At 41.2% G+C, this 21,620-nt stretch overlaps 2 protein-coding genes across 7 annotated transcripts in view; one reads left to right on the plus strand and one right to left on the minus strand.

Annotated features, from left to right (window-relative positions):
- Nucleotides 1-205: 205 nt before the first annotated feature.
- On the minus strand, nt 206-4,396 carry LOC106579022 (RNA-binding protein with serine-rich domain 1). The gene is made up of 7 exons (XM_014158424.2): nt 4,244-4,396; nt 3,441-3,590; nt 3,086-3,259; nt 1,760-1,865; nt 1,407-1,560; nt 1,068-1,212; nt 206-793 (listed from the first exon to the last, which is right to left on the minus strand). The coding sequence occupies exons 1-7, from the start codon at nt 4,387-4,389 to the stop codon at nt 688-690; spliced, it is 981 nt and encodes a 326-aa protein (XP_014013899.2). The 5' UTR covers nt 4,390-4,396; the 3' UTR covers nt 206-687.
- Nucleotides 4,397-4,678: 282 nt separating this feature from the next.
- Nucleotides 4,679-21,620, plus strand: part of LOC106579024 (vesicle transport through interaction with t-SNAREs homolog 1A) — a 188,171-nt gene continuing 171,229 nt past the window's right edge. For 5 of the 6 annotated variants that reach the window (XM_014158428.2, XM_045702455.1, XM_045702457.1 and 2 more), the window contains exons 1-3: nt 4,680-4,905; nt 11,749-11,807; nt 14,327-14,437. In XM_014158428.2, the coding sequence (XP_014013903.1) occupies nt 4,812-4,905; nt 11,749-11,807; nt 14,327-14,437 (264 nt within the window). In that variant the 5' untranslated portion in view covers nt 4,680-4,811. Of the gene's footprint in view, nt 4,906-11,748; nt 11,808-14,326; nt 14,438-21,620 lie in introns of all 6 variants that reach the window. The other variant, XM_014158427.2, reaches the window with a different exon arrangement.

Below are 21,620 nucleotides of genomic sequence, written 5' to 3' on the forward strand. Positions count from 1 at the left end.
TTTGAGGTGGAGTACAGTTCTCACCGGAAGTGGTGTTTCACGCTTGTGTGCATGCACATGGTACACAAAATATATTCTCAGTCTAGCAAGCCTACACTTTGCATAATGAACGAGGTAACATGCTTTGAGGCTTGTATCAAGTGTAGCAAAATGCCTTACTAACTACTCAACGCACTATGGAATGTTGTAGCATGGTGTGATTGAGTCTGATGAAAACAAGTCAACTTTATTAAAAGATCAGGCAGCACATGTCAAGCTGGCTCAACTAAAGAGTTGTAACAGTTGCATATTAAAACAAAACACACAAATCTATGTGCAAACAAAATAATTAAATGAGAATTCTGTAATCACAATGTGTCAACCACAACTCAGCTGTTGAGGACAAAAAAACCCAGCTTGAGAGCAGGGCTCACTTCACTCCTCTTGACACAGTGCTAGCTTGCCTCAGATTGAGCCTAGCAATCAACATGATGCTTATAGACCAATAACAATACACTATGACGAGAGAAAGGCTGTCATGCTTTCACCTGTAATGTCCTGTGAGATCAGTGAACATGGAGGGAAGGACTCGGAAAGGAAGCTAAGTAGAACTTTGGATACAGCCAAACTGTTACAGTGGAGAACGGGAAGGTGGGAGAAGGACAGGAGGGAGGAGAGTAGCTGTGAGGTGAGAGATTTCAGGCAGCTCTACCGGGAGGAATTGGAGCTGGAGCGTGAGCGGTGGCGTCTGCGACCGGGTGAGCGTGAACGAGTCCTGCGGCGAACCGGAGAGCGTCTCCGTGGTGACCGAGACCTTCGGGGAACAGAGAGGAGGATGAAAACAAAGGTCAAGAACAAGGGGATGACAAGGGTATTTTTAACTTTACAACTGAGGGGATACATGGTCATCTGCCATTCATTCTGTAATCAGGGATTCAGAACAGAGGATACAGATGTTACCATAATAAAATAACAGGAAAAAAGTACATCTTTGTGTAATAAATACAGAAATGTACTGTGAAACATGTAATTATTGTGACTGACAAACATCCACACACACATTGACATTAACACTGTAGGAGACTGACCTTCTCCTCAGGCGTGGAGGGGTGCGTCGCCACATCGGGGGTGGTGGGGGCATCCTGCGAAGGGGGGAGGGCCTGCGAGGGGGCGGGCGTATTATCCTTGGAGCCAGCACGGCAGTGGCTGTGATCTCCTGTCCGTCAATCTGACCTGCAGACAATGAAGGACAAATAGAGGTACATTTTTAAATGATGTTGTAATTGTATGATTCAGGTAAAAACTCTGAGGATAGGTTATGGACAGAGAGTTCAATAGAGTAGAGCGCTGTAGAGTTGACTTTTACAATGCATCCAACCTAGAGATGCTAACTGTATGTTCACCTAGAACCATTGGTCTCCACCAACCTCCATCCATGTGTTTAAGAGCCTTCTCGGCCTCATCGGCATTCTCAAACTCCACGTAGGCGTAGCCCTTCGACAGGTATGGGCGGAGCCTGTCCACAGGCATGTCAATCATCTTGATTTTGCCATAGGTGCTGAAGATCTCCTGGATGTGTTCCTGAAAAGAGCAGAGACTTTAGTCAAAACCCAACCCCCGAGATATTGCTCCCTATTTCAACAAAGCTCCAATGCCTTCAACATACGGTCTACAGCTTGACACAAAAAATGCATTCAAATAGGCTATATGGAATCCTACTGATGTGCACATACACTGTATTCACGTACACTTGGAGACTGGGCGAGTCATTTTGACTCACCTTGACAACGTTTCTGGTGAGGCGGCCCAGGTACATCTTGGTTGGTCGGGGGCTGGGGCTCCTCTTACGCCTTTCCTTGTCATCCTTTTTCACTGATGACTTGGATCTAGAGCACAAACAGAAGAGGTCTTACTCTTTATTCCTTCACTCAAAAAAAGATGTCACTTCCAAGCTCACAGATCCCATCTCCTTAATCCTGTTTTTCGATTAGCTTTAGGAGTGATCACAAACCCTGGTCCAGCAGAGTTACAGAGCATGCGCATACAGATGATGCAATCTCTATTGCACTCCACACTGCCCTTTCCCACCTTGACAAAAGGAACACTTATGTGAGAATGCTATTCATTGAATACAGCTCAGCGTTCAACACCATAGTGCCCTCAAAGCTCATCACTAAGCTAAGGATCCTGGGACTAAACACCTCCCTCTGCAACTGGATCCTGGATTTCCTGATGGGCCGCTCCCCGGTGGTAAGGGTAGGCAACAACACGTCTGCCACGCTAATCCTCAACACTGGGGCCCCTCAGGGGTGTGTCCTCAGTCCCCTTCTGTACTCCCTGTTCACCCACGACTGCATGGCCAGGCATGACTCCAACACCATCATTAAGTTTGCAGACGACACAACAGTGGTAGGCCTGATCACCGACAACGACGAGACAGCCTACAGGGAGGAGGTCAGAGACCTGGCCGGGTGGTGCCAGAATAACAACCTATCCCTCAATGTAACCAAGACTAAGGAGATGATTATGGACTACAGGAAAAGGAGGACCGAGCACGCCCCCATTCTCATCGACGGGGCTGTAGTGGAGCAGGTTGAGATCTTCAAGTTCCATGGTATCCACATCAACAACAAACTAGAATGGTCCAAACACACCAAGACAGTCGTGAAGAGGGCACGACAAAGCCTATTCCCCCTCAGGAAACTAAAAAGATTTGGCATGGGTCCTGAGATCCTCAAAAGGTTCTACAGCTGCAACATCGAGCGCTTCCTGACTGGTTGCATCAATGCCTGGTACGGCAATTGCTTGGCCTCTGACCGCACTTACCTATTGTTCACCTAACACCTTTTTTGCACTATTGGTTAGAGCCTGAAAGTAAGCATTTCACTGTAAGGTGTTGTATTCGGCGCACGTGACAAACTTTGATTTGCGGCCTTTTTTGTCAGCCCAGTACTAACATACCTGAAACAACTAATGAAGGTTTAAATGTTAAACCATTAGGTGAACTATAAGTATTTAGTGCTGGTGTGGAACAAAAGCCTGCATGCACTTTAACTCAGGGCTGGGACTGGAGACCACTGCTTTACACTTTACAGGTCACACATACTTGGACCGTGAGCGGCGGTGGTTGTCGTGGCGGCGGCGACTGGGGCTGGGCGACCCAGAGCTGGTTGAGCTAGAAGATCGGGAGCTGGAAGACCCGGAGCGGCTTGAGGCAGAGGAGGAACTGGAGCCGCTGGAAGAACCGGAGCTGGAGCCAGAGCTGCTACTGGAGCTGGACCTGAGTGAAGACCGGGAGAGGGGCTTACTTTAGACCCGAGTGAAGACAGAAAGATGGGCTTACTGTGGGCATCAGAAAGCAGTGACTGCGGAGATAAGTTGTCTGATAAAAACAAGAGATGCTATGCTAAGGGTACAGCGATAGCAAGAGATGAGAAAGGACGTCACATATTGTGTCTGACCTGTTGCTCCCAGTGGAGCTACGTCGCTTGCGTCCCTTCTCCTTCTCCCTGCCCCTCTCAGTTCCCTCCTTGGTGGCACCTGTTTTCTCCTTCCCTCGCTCTTTTGCCTTGTCATCCATATGCTCCTTTCTCCTCACTGGAGAAGGCGCCCTGTGGATTGATAATATAATGACTGTCTATATCTAGCTAGAGGACAAGTAGAAACTATTCAGACTTCAGCTACAATTCCAGTCTGTGATGCAATATGTTGCATATACAGTATGTTTGTGAGCTTGCTAGTGAAACTATAAGGCACATAACGTTACATATCTATGAGACAAATATATCCTGTTGGCTACATCATTTCAGTGCTAGAACATTATCTTGCTTCATGTCGGTCAGGTGATAATTTAGGGACATGGCGGGAAAAACGATCTAACGTTACTTATGTAGGTACGTTGTAGACTGAATCTGGTTCGAATTTTCTGAACCGACAAGTCAAATCTGTGCCCTTTAGCAAGGCACGTAACCTTAATTTGCTAAAGGGGCGCCATACTACTATGGCTGACCCTGTAAAAAAACAAATTTCCCTGCACCTATCCGGTGTATGTGACAATAAAACATATTTGTATGTTTTTTTGGGCAGACGTGCCCATACAACTAGCTTTATCTAGATACCCTCTATTTTGCTAATTCAACGACACATCGGTGAAATATACTCTTGAGTCAAACTGCGTTTCCTAAAACAACAACATAACATACATCATACATCTATATACAATCGTTAATTCGACGATTAAAGTGGATTGAAAAGGGACATTTACATATTTGTTCTGGTTGCCGCTACAAGTCGCAGAGAGATGACGTTGCAAAGTTGAGCCGGAGAATGTGACATTTCAAAAGACGCACAGCTCACTCTGCTGTATTTTATTGGAATAGAAGTCTTTGGGAGGTATATATTGTGTATCATATTTTGATACATTAAAGACAAAATGTGCGATTAGTAGAGATGATGAATGTGTATGCCTCTAACATTGTAGCAACATTCTTTATTCAGTATAAATGTTCGATGTCTTCTTAAAAACAAATGGTTTATTCTATTCAATGTGATAAAGCTATAAATAAATGTGTAGCTAATGCATAAACTGTAGTTAATGCGATGTCTTTCATTTCTCTGTACACGTATTTTATTTCTGTCCACGCATGGAGAAAGTTTTGACACTTCATTGGAAGAACCAGTGAATTAGTTAACAGTTGCTGCTTTCTTACCGGGTAACATTTTCTGTAACGCAACACGGAAGTGACGGCTCGCTTTCGTAGAAAGCGTTGTTTTGCTACATCTTCAGCTACTTTTCAGCCAAGAAGACACCTGTTTTACAGTCAAACTTCACTATGTCTTCAGATTTTGAAGCCTATGAACAGGACTTTGGAACCCTGACAGCAGAAATAACCAACAAAATTGGAAGGATTCCCAAATTAGGTGGAGGTAAACCACGTTAAGCTCTATTAGTTTACCAGCGAATGACTTCTGTCATGTCAACAAATTAATAATGCAGCTAGCTAGCTAGTTTCACATGACACGTATTTTACGCAAATGTCATCATATTCCCTGCCGAATATTTAGCTACCTAAAGCAATTCCACTAGCTTTGTGCTAGTGAAATAACGACGTTGGCTATCCAACTAACTAGCTATTTAGTTTGTCAGCTATCTAGCTAACGTTCGCTATCAAAGAGCCATTAATAGGTCTTGAGCATTCAGATACTGTGCTGACAAACGCACAGCAGTTTAATTCTACATTTATGATGATATGTTCCTAAAGGGAGATTGAATCCTGGTTCAATGGCAATAGGTTGTCCGGCTCCTAGTATTGGTACTTAATATAAAATATTATCTTTCAATCATGTACCTAGGCTAAACATAATAGGATTGGACTTTTAATCAAGTAAAACGAGACTTTATTCATATCTAGAACATGATGTGGACTACATTGAAAAATAAATAATTGTCTTGTTTGTGAAGATGTAGGCTTTAGTGGGACTGAATTGTTGAGTCAAGCCTCTTAAGTGCAGTAGACCAAATCCATCATTTTATTTTTTCATTGTTCCACTTCTAAAGTAGGTAATAGGATATAAAGTAGGCCTACATCTAAGAAACGAGATGAAATTGCCCATCCTCCCTACATTTATTCCACCTCAAAACACAAGAAAGAGGGTTTCGACACCCACCATCTCAGATTGTTCTGAAATCGTTTCAGTAGTTAGAAATGGTTAAGATTAGCATTCCTAAAAACATTATTTTGTTGAAATATAATTTGATCTCTGAGAAATTATGCTGATTGATTGCACCTATTTTAATTTATAGGATTCATATAATCTTCAAAAAGTATAGTACCTAACATCTGATTTTGACCATACTTCTTCCTAAACATTAGTAAGCCATGAGGAATTCAATCCAATTATCAAAAGCCACTCACGGACCCCCCACACCACACTAGAGAGCAATAGGCACTAACTCCGCCATGGGCATATGAATGGAGTTTTTGTAGGGGTTTTGGATAAATGGTGAAAATAAGGTCTGTGGTAAACACAGGCTTAGGAGAACTTATAGATTTTGTTCTATTAGATCATCTTCATTAGTTAAGGTTACATTTTGTGGATTTAATGCATTTATCTAATAAAAAAAAAAAAGCACATTAAGGCTTCATAATTAATAAAGGTCATGTTAATTGACTGGTATTATCTCATAGAACAAAACGAATAAGGTCTCCTAAGCCTGTGTTAACCTCAGACCATATTTTTGGCCTTTATCCCAAAACCCTATTCTTTCCCCATAAGGATGGCTGAACGAACGAGAGGTCTCTCATTTCTGTTTTTTGGCTACAAGCTGGCGAGTGCTATTAGCTGAATTTCTCAGAGATCAAATACAATTTAAAATAGGCAACAGTAAACATGTCGTCCACCACGAATGATGCAGCACCTTTGGGCCAATTGAGGTATTGTGTGTTATTTAACACGTTTTAGTTAATTACTGTACACTAGCTCCCACCTTGGGCCAATCAGTGTAATTTTGGAACTGACTGATTTCTATAGCGAAGATGCGTCATTCATCCACGTTTCATTCAAATCGGGCCAGTACTGTCTGAGATATTGCGTGTGACGAACGTACTAACACAGAGACAGATCCACAGTCCCCTTCCTGATTTCCACAGTCCCCTCCCTGATTTCATCGATATGAATGTTCTTGCATATGTTAAGTCTTGACAGTGTTTGCAACATGTGTACCAAATTTAGTTACAATATGAATATCCTTGACTGATTTGTATGCATTTATGTGCCAGACCATGCCCACGTGAATGATTATTGGTCAATAGTGGCCATGTTGTTTTAGGTACTAGTCTGGAAAATATTGCGTTGAGAGAACCTTTATCCATAGATGCCACATATCAAGTTTTGTGCAGCTCAGTCATTTGGTGCCAGAAGAGTAGCGTGTTTTTAAGTGGAAAACCCATTATTAATCTGCATAGAGGCAGATTTGTTACTTGTGAGGAGAGGTACCTATGTACTGAATTTCATGACTTGAGGTCAAACGGGGTGAGCGGCGTGACCTTTCAAAGTTTGCATTTTCAATCTCTTATTATAGTGCCACCATCTGGCAAATCAGTGTAATTTAGTAAATGCCAGATCTGTATGGCAAAACACATAATTCAGCCAAGTTGTAAAAATTGGGCCTGTACTGTCTGCAATATCTCGTGGGACTTACAGTGAGGGAAAAAAGTATTTGATCCCCTGCTGATTTTGTACGTTTGCCCACTGACAAAGAAATTATCAGTCTATAATTTTAATGGTAGGTTTATTTTAACAGTGAGACAGAAAACAACAACAAAATCCTAAAAAACGCATGTCAAAAATGTTATAAGTTGATTTGCATTTTAATGAGGGAAATAAGTATTTGACCCCCTCTCAATCAGAAAGATTTCTGTCTCCCTGGTGTCTTTTATACAGGTAACGAGCTGAGATTTTCCCTCACTGTACGTACGTGGAGTTGATTACTATAGCGCCCCCTAACGGATGGAGACAGATCCACATACCCCTCCCCGATTACATCGTGGGGGACAATAAACCATACAACTCTATGCACAAGGACTTCTTTTAACAATTTCCACAAAATATTTTACTAATACACATTTACTTGAACAGTGCAGATGCAAAGTTTGGTAACAGTTTGTGCTGTTGGTACCGTCGTTCTGTTACCAAACTTTGCGTCTGCGCTGTTATTCAAGTAATTTAGTTTTTATAAAATATTCTGTGGAAGCTGTTAAGTCGTCCTTATGTATAGAGTTGTGTGATTTAACTTTGCAGACATTAGTTTTTGTTTAGCACACATTTTAAAGTGAAAAGACTGATCTCAACATCAATCTGTTACCGTGGAATTGCCCTTATTCATAGTAATATGCTGATGTTCTTTATTTTGAGCTCAAATATTTGTGACTGCTTCTAGTATTGTATAGGTCTAGTATAAGTCTCCTTGCAAGTGAACAATTGTCTGACTTCTGTTTGCAGATAGCTGATGAGTATATTTGTAGCAGGGATGTGTAATTCTTACGGGATATTTACACCTCCCTAGATGGCTTGTCCTCTGCCAGGGATTTGGAGTGGGCGGCGGGGGAATAAGCCTAACGAGGGCATTTGGTATCAATGCAGTTATGCATGAGATCTACGAGGAATGACATGAAACACCTAAACGCATTGAGCCCCAATTCAAATGTTTAAGATACAAGTGCATCGGTCCGCGGACCCCAAAAATCGATCCAAATGTAGCATGAATCGGTCAGAAAATCGATTCAAACATTTCGAATTGCTGGTTCACAATGTCTTTTTTGCTCATATTACTTTCTTTCTAGTTTCTGAAAATACCCCATATTGTGTGACAACCGATTCATCCTCTCCTTCAGCGTCGAACTCCATATAACCGCTCACTGCCCAGCTTTGCGTGTTGACCAATGTAAGGTAGACGGCCGGTTCCTGATCTTGCACATCTGCGCGGCACAGTCAGCATTCAAATGCTAAAATGGCTTGTGTGATATGAGGCTTAATTAGTTGAGTGACAACCTATGTCATTTGCTAGCTTATTGTTATCTATGAGCTGTTGAAGATGGTGTTTTACCGGAATAAAAGTAAGCTACTGCAGACAGAACTCTCATCTGGCAACGTGGGCCAGCATCCCTGTGCAATGATTTCTACTCCTTATAGTCCACGGCGTGACGAATTGAGGCTGTTCTGAGGGCAAAAGGGGGTGCAAGTCAATATTTGGAAGGTGTTCCTAAGGTTTTGTACATTGGCCATGTCATAGCTAACTTGTAAATTATGAAAATGTACACATTACTAGCTCAAACATTTCATGTGCAGAAATCACAACTTAATAAGTGGGTGATGGTGATTTCAGAACCAAAGTGAGGGGACAAAAAAAACAAAAAAACCTAGGCTACTTTGCCACTAATCTGATTGTGGTAGTGGGGTGGTAGATGCCTAGTCTACCTTATGGCTCAGATCAGGTGCCTACATCGTAAATACACCATAGACATGCATCTCACACACACACACAGATCAGAGGCCCAACTCATGGGCTTCATCATCAGATTTTTATTTAGAATGGAAAATTAGTGTGGGGGGGGGTAATTTCCGTGGTGGTTAAATGTTTTTAGTGTAAACTTAAGCTACTAAAACCAGATATAAAGTATGTAGAAATATATTTTCAACTAACAATCACCCGCCCCCTGCTGCTATCTTTGCTACACTGCTGAAAAAAAATCCTGGTCGAAACACTGCGTATCCAATCGTCTTGAAAGGGAAAGATGCACAGCCCTAAGATCTACCATTACTAACTTTTCTGTCTTAGTCTCAATTTTAACCAGATTAATTTCACCTTTTTGTTCATGCCTTTTAGGAATTCTCTCCTGAAATTAGGGTAACAGAGACTGTAGAGAAGCCCGAGAGCCTAACATCATGTATCATAACTGTAAATAGACCTGTACTGTTCTCATAGTTAAGTAAACACTTTATTTGAAAACCAAAGGCTGTCTACCTATTCACCGGCCACAGCCTGTTCACCCACTGAACAACAAACAAATGATCCTGCAGCTTGCATTGTCTTCCTTTGCTTAGCTCATATTTGCTAGGTCTGTTGCTTGTTTATTTTCCTACGCTATGGCTCATGGGAATTTACATTCGATTTTGAATTGTCATGCTTTGAATTGGCTTCTTAACTGAAACAATGCGTCTCTTCCACAGTGTAATTTCACCATGTTTCCCACCACCCAGCATGTTAAAATAAGCCCACATGAATATGAACTAAGGCGGAAGCCTATGATACCCAGCAGTCATTGTTATGTGTCCTCTGCTCCTACCAAAACAGTTTGCATTTGAATTTCAATTCCATTCCTACTCATGAAGACATTTCTCATTTCTTTCTCTCCTCCCTCAAGTATCTGAATTGTGCCCATCGGTTGGCAGCCCTCAATTTCATACGTGACAATAGCTTCGACAAAAGCTTTGTGTCCCCAGTGTTGCTGCGTTTCCCGATGTTACTTATGCACAATCACTGATAATGGCTGTGGCACGCGAAGAAACGTCCTTGACCGTGTCTTGGCCAAGCCTTCAGCATTCACGCCAGAATCAAATGGATAATGTGTTTTTGTTTTGCTTTGTTACTGTCCGAAATACGTGGGACTGAGGTTTGAATAAGAGTACAATGTATTGCAAGGTCTCCTTCCATTAAACATGAAGGTATTTTTTTCTCAAGAGTGTTTATGGAAAGCTGAACCTGTCAATCACTGGCTATTAAATATTGAGCAGAGATGCCGAGCTCAACTTACATTTTTTGTGGCCTGTTTACAAAACGACTCATCCGTTAGACTGCGGTACTCCTAGTAAATAGCCATGCATATTTCAGGATCATCTTGTCCAGGCCAATGCTGGAGAGGGCTACACCACATCACCTCGAGGAGAATCGCCCCCGGCTGTTTACTTGTGTAGGCTGTGAGGTTTTCAAATTGGATTTGATGTCTGACAAAAGGCAGTGCAGACTCAGGGGTAAAACAATGAAGATCTTATCTTGGTTTTTGCACTGTTATGTCCTGTTACGGACGGATAAGCTAGCCTTGTGGTTGATTTTTCAACTGGAAGTTTCTGGTAGTCCGGGCTTTCAGCTACATGTCAATTGTTGAAAATCTGGTCCATTAGGCCTATTTAACAAACGTTGGTCCACAGCAGGGTAGGTCTGGTCAATTAGGCCTATTTAACAAACGTTGGTCCACAGCAGGGTAGGTCTGGTCAATTAGGCCTATTTAACAAACGTTGGTCCACAGCAGGGTAGGTCTGGTCAATTAGACCTATTTAACAAACGTTGGTCCACAGCAGGGTAGGTCTTTTATAATGATCCTTGACTTAGATGTTGGTTTCAACTCTGGGTCGTCAAAGCATCAGTTTACATTAGACAAATAATAATATGTCCAAATTGGGACGGAGAATATTAGGAGTATTTATCTCAGTTGTTGCTGCGACTAGGGATCGGTGCAAATAATGGAGTACACGATTCAAGATTTGCATTCGATTGCTGAAAATCTATTTGCCAGGTTACGTTTATAATAACGGACAATGTCAAACTTTAAGATGTGTTGAATGTTTTTTGAGTAGCTGTAGCTATGTCAAACGCACTGAGAAATTACATTTTCATTTTTGTATCAGAACCAGTAATTGGAACAACCTGCCAACGTTTACCTTCAGACCTGTTTCACACATGATCCGAGCACTCGAGTAGGCCCACTCAAAATCACTTCTGTGAACTACTAGTACTTGAACACAAACATTCTTTCAGATGCCCGTCCCTAGTTGCTACACATAACAGAATATGTTCAGCCAGAATTGAGAGATTACACAATCATTTACAACATTCCATATTGAACTCCTATGGCCAAATGTGTTTCAAGTCATGATTTGCAATCGAAGCCTTTGGGTGAGCGTAGAGCAGCGTTTTAGTCATTATTAGTACGACTCCGAGTTGAGAAAATGTGGCAACCTACTAAAGCTGACATTTCTTTTTGAGTTGGTACGAGGTGTCTCGTTGCTCCTCTAACAAAAGCCAACAAAGGCCTTTTACACGTGGATAAATAAAAGACTTCAAATGTGGCTCAGCGTGCGGAGAGAATGTGTAAATATATCTTCAGATGCATTCTGGTGTGTTTTCAATCCCCCGTTGCGGGGGAGTTGGGTTGTCATAAAGCACTGCTCCTCTGTCGACTGATCAATATGTTTCTCCTGTTTCCTTTTCAGAGGAGAAGACACAGCTGGTTCTAAATGTCGACAAACAGCTCGAAGAAGTCAGAGAGTTGGTACGTCTTTGATCAGTAATTTCCGCTCTTCACATAAAAAAAATTATATAGTAATAATGTATTTGGAAAAGGAAACAAGACAATTTCACCGGTGCGCGAAGACAACGGCGCCTGTGTTATCCTAACGGTGACATGACAAGCACGTACTTCACGTGGTGGAATGCTGTTCAGCGCAATAACGGCGTGATCACTTTTTGCTTTTAAGTGACACATTTCGAGCCATTATTTGGAGGAGGGAGTCTTCCCGTCATGTTTAAAAATTTAAGGAAGTGAACTAACGTGTAAATTGGCGACGTAGTTGTCTTATTATGTTGTCTTGATTAGGCTTCTCCAAATCCACCTCGGAGAGTCTTGTCTCTCTGTACCTCTAATGTACTCTACGTGACACTGTTGGGTCTCAACATGTCTTTAAAATGAAGGCCCTTCAAATTGATTATCTTATTTACCAAACTGCCTTTCTGTCATAACTTTTTTTTAAATCGTTGATGAATGACCCGAAGAAGAGCAATGTGTCAGCAAATCAACATCGAAAAAGATTTCCTTAGTGCTGCTGAAGTAGCTCATGTTGAAGTTTTGCTAGCTTGAGATTTCAGTTTAATCTTCAGAATTTCTTGTTGTTTTTCAGACTCCTACAAATCCAAGTTGTGTGCTACGCTATTTTACTATAATTTCATTACATCAAACCTGTATGTATACAGTGCATTCGGAAAGTATTCAGACCCCTTCCCCTTTTTTTACATTACAGCCTTATTCTAAAATGAATTAAATAGAACATTTTCCTCAGCAATCTACACACAATGCCCCATAATGACGAAGTGAAAACAGGTTTAGACATTTTTGCAAATGTATTAAAAATAAAAAAACAGATACCTTATTTACGTAAGTATTCAGACCCTTTGCTATGGGTCTCGAAATAGAGCTCGGGTGCATCCTGTTTCCATTGATCATCCTTGAGATGTTTCTACAACTTGATTGGAGGAGTCCACCTGTGGTAAATTCAACTGGTTGGGCATGATTGGGAAAGGCACACAGCTGTCTATATAAGGTCCCACAGTTGACATGGCATGTCAGAGCAAAAACCAAGCCATGAGGTTGAAGGAATTGTTCGTAGAGCTCTAAGACCGGATTGTGTTGAGGCACAGATCTGGGGAAGGGTATCAAAAAGATGCCTGCAACATTGAAGGTCCCCAAGAACACAGTGGCCTCCATCATTCTTAAATGGAAGAAGTTTGGAACCACCAAGTCTCTTCCTAGAGCTGGCCGCCTGGCCAAACTGAGCAATCGGTGGAGAAGGGCCATGGTCAGGGTCTGTGACTAATAACCCAATGGTCAATCTGACAGAGCTCCAGAGTTCCACTGTGGAGATGGGAGAACCTTCCAGAAGGACAACCATCTCTGCAGCACTCCACCAATCAGGCCTTCATGGTAGAGTGGCCAGACGGAAGCCAGTCCTCAATAAAATGTACATGATAGCCCGCTTGGAGTTTGCCAGAAGGCACCTAAAGGACTCTGACGATGAGAAACAAGATTCTCTTGTTCGATGAAACCAAGATTGAAATCTTTAGCCTGAATGCCAAGTTTCACGTCTGGAGAAAACCTGGCACCATCCCTATGATGAATCATGGTGGTGGCAGCATCATGCTGTGGGGATGTTTTTCAGCGGCAGGGACTGGGACACTAGTCAGGATTGAGGGGAAAGATAAAGAGAGCAAAATACAGAGAGATCCTTGATGAAAATCTGCTCCAGAGTGCTCAGGACCTCAGACTGGGGTGAAAATTCACCTTCCAACAGTACCACAACCCTAATCACACAGCCAAGACAACACAGGAGTGGCTTAGGGACAAGTCTATGAATTTCCTTGAGGGGCCCAGCCATCTCTGGAGAGACCTGAAAATAGCTGTGTAGCGATGCTCCCCATCTAACCTGAGAGCTTGAGCGGATCTGCAGAGAACTGGAGGAACTCCCCAAATACAGGTGTGCGTAATATCCAAGAAGACTCAATGCTGTAATCGCTGCCAAAGCTGCTTTAACAAAGTACTGAACACTTTTGTAAATGTTATTTTATAAATTAGCAAAACTTTCTAAAAATGTGTTTTTGATTTGTTATTTATGGGGTATTGTGTGTAGATTGATGAGGTGTGTGTGTGTATATATATATATATATATATATAAAATCCATTTTAGAATAAGGCTGTAACGTAACACAATTTTTTTTAAATTCTAGTGGTCTGAATACTTTCCGAATGCACTGTACATTAAATTCAACACTTTACATAAAATGTCACTTACAGTGTAATCACTACATACTAAACAGACTACTTACTTAACAGTAAAGTGTACAATAAGTTGAGTTTAACAACAATCTTTCATTGTAAATCTGTTTTGACATATTTCCACAATTTTAGGCTACCCAGCTATAATTGCATAGTTTAGACCTATGTTCTAGTGAATTTTGCCAATATAATGTTGTTTTTTAAATCATTGAATGGTGAATGAACTGGTTGATTGCTGGACCTAGATGGAGCAGATGGATCTGGAGGTGCGTGAGCTCCCCATCCAGATCAGAGGCATGTACCAGAGCAGACTGAAGAGCTATAAGGGGGAGATGGAGAAGCTGGAGAAAGACTTTGTGAGTACCCCGCCATAACACCTCATTTGTCTTAGTGAATAACTGTGTTGTTGTACAGGGTCAGCCATTATAGTAAGGCGCCCCTGGAGCAAATTAGGGTTACATGCCTTGCTCAATGGAACATTGACGCCTACTGATGGTCGTTTGACCTTTTGGTATGGCAAGAATGATCCTCTCACGCGTGTACTTGCACACACGTAAGCATGTGTTTCTGTGTGCTTGTGTGTGTACTGTAAGTGAACGCCAAAATGTACGCAGAATATACACAGGTATAGTTCTGAGCATACGTACACCTTCTAACACAGGCTCACACTTTCCGAAACACACGCACTCGGACTGAAACTGAAGGTTATTGGCATGTCCACTGTGGCAAAAAATTGTTTGGTCTGTTTTTGAAAGCCCAAGTAGCATCCATAGGAGTGTGGGCTTGTGTTGATGCTTCAGAACATGGCCTTGTTTAGTAATTCATAAACCGCGCCTGTCTGTCTAGAAAACTCCGCCGTACACATATCAAACCTTAATGAGTGAAGTGTTTTAACTTTTAAAGTCACTTGCTCTTAACCCATATTTTAGGTTCCCTGTTTTACTTTCAAACATTAATCCCATTAGACACAGAAATTGTGTTAAGGCTTGGCTCTCTCTTGGCTTTACTTTAAGGATTTGTTTGGTTTTTCTGGGGTGGCAGGGTAGCCTAGTGGTTAGAGCGTTGGACTAGTAACCAAAAGGTTACAAGTTCGAATCCCCAAGCTGACAAGGTACAAATCTGTCGTTCTGCCCCTGTCGTTCTGCCCACTGTTCCTAGGCCATCATTGAAAATAAGAATTTGTTCTTAAAACCGCTCTACTCAACAGCCAGTGGAATCCCGTGGCGCGTTATTCAAATACCTTAGAAATGCTATTACTTCAATTTCTCAAACATATGACTATTTTACACCATTTTAAAGACAACTCTCGTTAATCTAACCACACTGTCCGATTTCAAAAAGGCTTTACCATGAAAGCAAAACATTAGATTATGTCAGCAGAGTACCCAGCCAGAAATAATCAGACACCCATTTTTCAAGCTAGCATATAATGTCACATAAACCCAAACCACAGCTAAATGCAGCACTAACCTTTGATGATCTTCATCAGATGACAATCCTAGGACATTATGTTATACAATACATGCATGTTTTGTTCAATCAAGTTCATATTTATATCAAAAACCTTATTTTTACATTAGCATGTGACGTTCAGAACTAGCATACCCACCGCAAACTTCCGGTGAATTTACTAAATTACTCACGATAAACGTTCACAAAAAACATAACAATTATTTTAAGAATTATAGATACAGAACTCCTTTATGCAATCGCTATGTCCGATTTTAAAATAGCTTTTCGGTGAAAGCACATTTTGCAATATTCTGAGTAGATAGCCCAGCCATCACGGGCTAGCTATTTAGACACCCACCAAGTTTAGCCCTCACCAAAGTCAGATTTACTATAAGAAAAATGTTATTACCTTTGCTGTTCTTCGTCAGAATGCACTCCCAGGACTTCTACTTTAATAACAAATGTTCGTTTGGTTCAAAATAATCCATAGTTATGTTCAAATATCCTCTGTTTTGTTCGTGCGTTCAAGACACTATCCGAAGGGTAAAGAAGGGTGACGCGCCCGACGCGTTTCGTGACAAAAAAAATCTATATATTCCATTACCGTACTTCGAAGCATGTCAACCGCTGTTTAAAATAAATTTTTATGCCATTTTTCTCGTAAAAAAGCGATAATATTCCGACCGGGAAACCCTGTTTACGTTCAAAGACAGAGAAAATAAAAACATGGGGTCGCCTCGTGCACACGCCTCAGTCTCATTGTCCTCTGATAGACCACTTACCAAAGGCGCTAATGTTTTTCAGCCAGGGGCTCCAAAGACATCATTCAGCTTTTTCCCGCCTTCTGAGACCCTATGGGAGCTGTAGGAAGTGTCACGTTACAGCAGAGATCCTCAGTTTTCAATAAAGAGAGTGAAGAAGCCCAAGAAATTGTCAGACAGGCCACTTCCTGTAAGGAATCTTCTCAGGTTTTTGCCTGCCATATGAGTTCTGTTATACTCACAGACACCATTCAAACAGTTTTAGAAACTTTAGGGTGTTTTCTATCCAAAGCCAATAATTATATGCATATTCTAGTTTCTGGGCAGTAGTAATAACAAGATTAAATCGGGTACGTTTTCTATCCGGCCGTGCAAATACTGCCCCCTACCCCCAACAGGTTAACTGACTTGCCTAGTTAAATAAAGGTTAAAAAAGTGTTACATCTCTGAACTCTCTCTCAGCTTCCACAGTACCTGTGGAACTTCAGTATGCATCGTTCCACTAGATACTTGTGCGGATATTTAGCATTTTTCATTCAAATGTAAAGATAAACGGGAGGCGTCACGGTTGAAGCATTGACCAACGTGACCCGAAATAATCAACAAACAAACAAGCAAACACTGGGAAATTACAGGTGCCAGTGATCTGTGGCTCCTCTCCTGAAAGTCTGGTGGCTCAGATTACAGAGGAGATCTCTCTAGTCTTTAAGAGAGCTCGCTTTCCTCGCCATGGGCATTTAATTGGCTGATGATTAATCTTTAGCTTCTCCTGTCTCGACACTTGCCGTGGTTAATTATCAAGCAATTAACACCTGCTGTGTCGGATATTACGGCTAAGTCGCATTCCTCACATTTTTGTCTGTGCTATGCTATTTTGAGCGCATGCTATTAGATGCGAGGATACCCTTTGCCACCTTCTTAAATAGCTGACATTCTCATACATTAAGAATGAAGGAGCAGAGAATGGAGAAAGGCCATTTTGGATGTATTTTTTTTTAATGAATCACGTACCCTTAAAAGAGGACAATATATAGGCCTAGTCACTGACCGTTCTGACAACTTTGCCTCTACCAGAAACCTGTACAGTGTGATCATTTTAGTATCATAGTGGAGTCAGATTAAGGCTGGTCTTCTACAAAGCACAATTCATTTAGGTGCTTTTTAATAATTGTGGATAGACTAGAACAAACCAACTTTAGTATTGCTTTTCATCTTGGTTCACTTACGATTGGCGAGCTGTGTCCACCTCAGCCTGTGTGAAACCCTGTTATGTTGATAGACTATTTGTTTTGCTCTTAAAGTTTTTATTTTTTATGGCAAAGGTGATGTGCATTTAAAGTGAGACCTCTGCCCACTTTCACCCAGGCTCCCTTTCAACTTCCTGGTAAAGCTGCTGACTTCTCCCAAAGCTGCTGATTTGTCCTCAAAAGTGCAAAATGCTTCAGCCTGGCCCGGCCTCTCACTTCTCTCTCACTCCTGCAGGCCATATTCGGGCACCCTGCTCTAAAAGGTGCCTTGTCAATTTTTTTATAAAAAAAGCACAGTCTTTGTTGTGCTTCCCTGGAGTGTTTCCCCCTTAAACACCATCCTCTCGTCCAGCCGCGGTTTGAAGTCTTCACGCCACCAATGTGCCAGATTGAGCCCCACTTGTCTATGCCAGACTTGTCTATGCCAGACGGGGCCAAGCCTGAACCCCAATAACCCGGCCATGCAGACGGATGAAAAAAAAAAAGAGGGAGAGCACGATATCAGACAGTCATCCCGAAGGTGCATTTGTGATTTGTTTGCTGTTTGTCGGCTTCATTTTGATAATAGAGGGGTCTTAAAGCCAGAGGACCCCTGCTGAGGGGCCTTGCATCAGCCAAAGGGGAGGCTGGCTCAACCAAACTCCCCTTCCGTTTGATAGAGGGGATGCGTTCAAGTCAGGGAAACAGAATGACATGCCTCTTAGCGATGCCTTTGATCAGGCACAAGAGAGGCATAATGGAGGCTTAATTTAATGAAACTTATCGGGTAAACAAGACCATCTTCAAAGGTAGCTCCAAAGTTTGTCCCACCACCGGGAGGTTAGGTTCACAGACGTCTGTGGAGGCAGTGCCTTCAGAAAGTATTCATACCCCTTGACTTATTCTACATTTTGTTGTGTTACAGCATGAATTCAAAATGGATTCAATGGATTTTTTCTCTCACAATACCCCATAATGACAGTGAACATGTTTTTAGAACTATCTCATTTACTTAAGTATTGACACCCCTGATTCAGTACATGTCAGAATCACTTTTGGCAGTGATTACAGCTGTGAGTCTTTCTGGGTATGTCTCTTTAAGAGCTTTCCACACCTGGATTGTTCAACATTAGCACATTATTATTTTCAAAATTCTTCAAGCTCTGTCAAATTGGTTGTTGATCATTGCTAGGAAACCATTTTCAGGTCTAGCCATAGATTTAAGTCAAAACTGTAACTCGGCCACTCAGGAACATTCACCATCTTCTTGGTAAGCAACTCCGGTGTGTATTTGGCCTTGTGTTTTAAGTTATTGTCCTGCTGAAGGGTGAATTCATCTCCCAGTGTCTGGTGGAAAGCAGACTCAAACAGATGTTCCTCTAGAATTTTGCCTGTGCTTAGTTCCATTCTGGGTTTTTTGGTTTTTTTTTTATCCTGAAAAACTCCCCAGTCCTTAACGATTATAAGCATACCCATAACATGATGCAGCCACCGCTATGCTTGAAAATATGGAGAGTGGTACTCAGTAATGTTTTGTATTGGATTTGCCTCAAATATAACAGTTTGTATTCAGGACAAAAAGTTCATTACTTTGACACGTTGTTTTGCGGTGTGTTTTGGAATGTTTTTATTCTGTACAGGCTTCTTTCTTTTCACTCTGTCAATTAGGTTAGTATTGTGGAGTCACTACAATGTTGAACCATCCTCAGTTTTCTCCTATCACCGCCATTAAACTCTTTTAAAGTCACCATTGGCCTCGTGTTGTAGTGACTGGGTGTATTGATACACCATCCAAAGTCTAATTAATAACCTCACCATGCTCAAAAGGATATTCAATGTCTGTTTGGTGCCCTACTTTGCCAGGCATTGGAAAACCTCTGGTTAAATCTGTGTTTGAAATTCACTAGCTGTAACGCAACAAAATGTGGAAAAGGACAGGGGTTGTGAATACTTTCTGAAGGCACTGTAAATACACTCAACATCCATTTTGGCTGTGCTCAGACTGCATAGGCCATTGGTGACAACTGAGAGATGGGTATAATACATTTATAAACCTTTGTAGATATTTGAGTGTTTCCCCTTGAAAAGTGACTGTTTTAAAATGACTCAGAAGTAGCCTATAAACAGAGTAAAAGCTTGACAACGCTTCAGTGTCAAGCTTTAGGTTTCAGAATATAAATTGAGAATATATAGCTTTTCTACCTTTTTTGGGGATTTCAGTGGGCCAAGGTGTCCAACATGAATTTACTCGAAGCTGTCTTCCCTCTTAGCTGACACCAGATGGCGATATTGTTCAAAGAATTCGGGCCAAGTTGAGTTATCTGGTGGAGGTGATGTTGATAAGCACACATGCCGATCAGAAGAGCTTCTCCTGGATTTATGGAGACCTGCTAAAAGAGCTGCTTCTTATCACTGTGGCTGCCTCTGACCTTGTCTCGTCTGTGAAACGTCTGTGGAGATGGAAGTAGTGAACAGTTTGTTGACGTGCAGGTCCTAGACTCTTAACTGTTCTTTGGACAGAACTGTGTGTTTGTCTGTCTGCCAGTGTGTATTTTCACCCCTTAGAAAATTGTCTCCAAACGTCGACAATTGTTATTTCCTAACCTAGGCAGCTATTCGTTTTATCTACATTTTCCTCACACATTGACTGTTATTCTTAGAATGTTAGTTCTTTCTATTCCGCTTGTGAACTGTAAAAAAGTTTGTTTAGTATATTATGTTTCAGTAGTGAAATTGAAGGACAATTCTGGTTCAAATGGTAGGTGTAGTGAAATGAATTCAAGCTCTTTGGTTTACAAAATATGCTTTTGATAAAGTTAATCTTGGTTGGACAACAGCTGTTAACAGTTGTCAATTACAGAATGATTCACACATTTTTCAACCTCAATGTCAATTTCTGCAGGGTGCACAGTCAAGACAGTATCAATGGTATGAATGCTGCAAATTATATTTTGTCGGAATTATTGAAAAGCATAATACTTTACATGTTTTGTGAGGACATAAATAGATTTTCTTCAACAACAAAAAAATGACTTGCCACAGATAAATTATAGTTCTTAATGAATGACTATTTAATGTCTATTGAAAGCAGTAATTCTTTTCACAGTGACAATAATGAAGATATTGGACATATATTTTTTTATTAATTCACTCAATTACAGTTGAAGTGGAAAGCCAAACAGTTCCTTCGCGGTGGATTTTAAAGTGAGGAGGCACGATGATAAGATATGCTTTTCCTGCCCAGATTATGACACACAGGGTGTAGGTCGATCGTGACAAACACCTTTAGACTCAATGGCTTCCAGTTTCTATCCAGAGAGATAATTAACGCATTCCCGAAGCGTATATCGAGTCAACTAGCCTTGAAATATTGAACAGTTTATTCACCTGATAGTCGGATGAATGGAATTAAGAGCCGCCTTCTGCACCAATCCCAAATGCGTAACAGCTTTTTCATATTTCATAGTCTCTTAAGTGATTATTAATGAACTTTTAAGTGGGGGGAAAAAAATTATTTCATGAAGATGCTTTCTGTTAGGGCAAATATTGAGTGCTGTAGCTATGCAATGAGCACCTTGGGCCCTTTAGTATAGCCTATTCTGTAAAGGGGAAAATGCCTCAGATAAAACGCTCGACAAACTATGGCAACTTGGAAATGATTTGGCCTTGATCTAAAATAGATAAAAAATTGGCAAATTCCTCTCTGTACTGTCCATTGTGTATCACTGAGAATAGTTCAAGACGCCTCGATAGGTCTGTCGACAGAATCGGAACTGCCTAAAGTCTCGCATAAACAATCACTAACTTTATTTCAGTTCCAAACCCAGCAGCACTGAGCTGTTTCTCAAAGGTCATTCATGATTGTTTGTTTTATAAATTCACTTTCTTTTGGAAACTTTTAAAATACGTCAATTTTGTCTGTTTATTACATGTACAGCCTGAATAAAATTGGCTAATATCCTTTTTTCTGAATGGGGGATACATGTAAACTTGTCCATGATACTTTCCATAGTGTATGATTGAGATATTTGTTCAAGTCACAGTCATGGAGACTAGAACCTTTTGATACATAGTTCTCCTGAAGTTTTTGATGGGCTCAG

This window comes from Salmo salar, chromosome ssa19 (assembly GCF_905237065.1).
Source record: "Salmo salar chromosome ssa19, Ssal_v3.1, whole genome shotgun sequence".
Lineage (NCBI taxonomy): Eukaryota > Metazoa > Chordata > Actinopteri > Salmoniformes > Salmonidae > Salmo > Salmo salar.

Bases quoted from the DNA above. Each gene is read 5' to 3' on its own strand.
- LOC106579022 (XM_014158424.2), bottom strand. From the start codon at position 4,389: ATGATACACAATATATACCTCCCAAAGACTTCTATTCCAATAAAATAC. The intron at 3,260-3,440 runs GTCAGACACAAT...GTCTTCACTCAG, and splicing joins AGCTCCACTGGGAGCAACAG to GTCCAGCTCCAGTAGCAGCT. The intron at 1,561-1,759 runs GTGAGTCAAAAT...TGCTCTTTTCAG, and splicing joins TCACCAGAAACGTTGTCAAG to GAACACATCCAGGAGATCTT.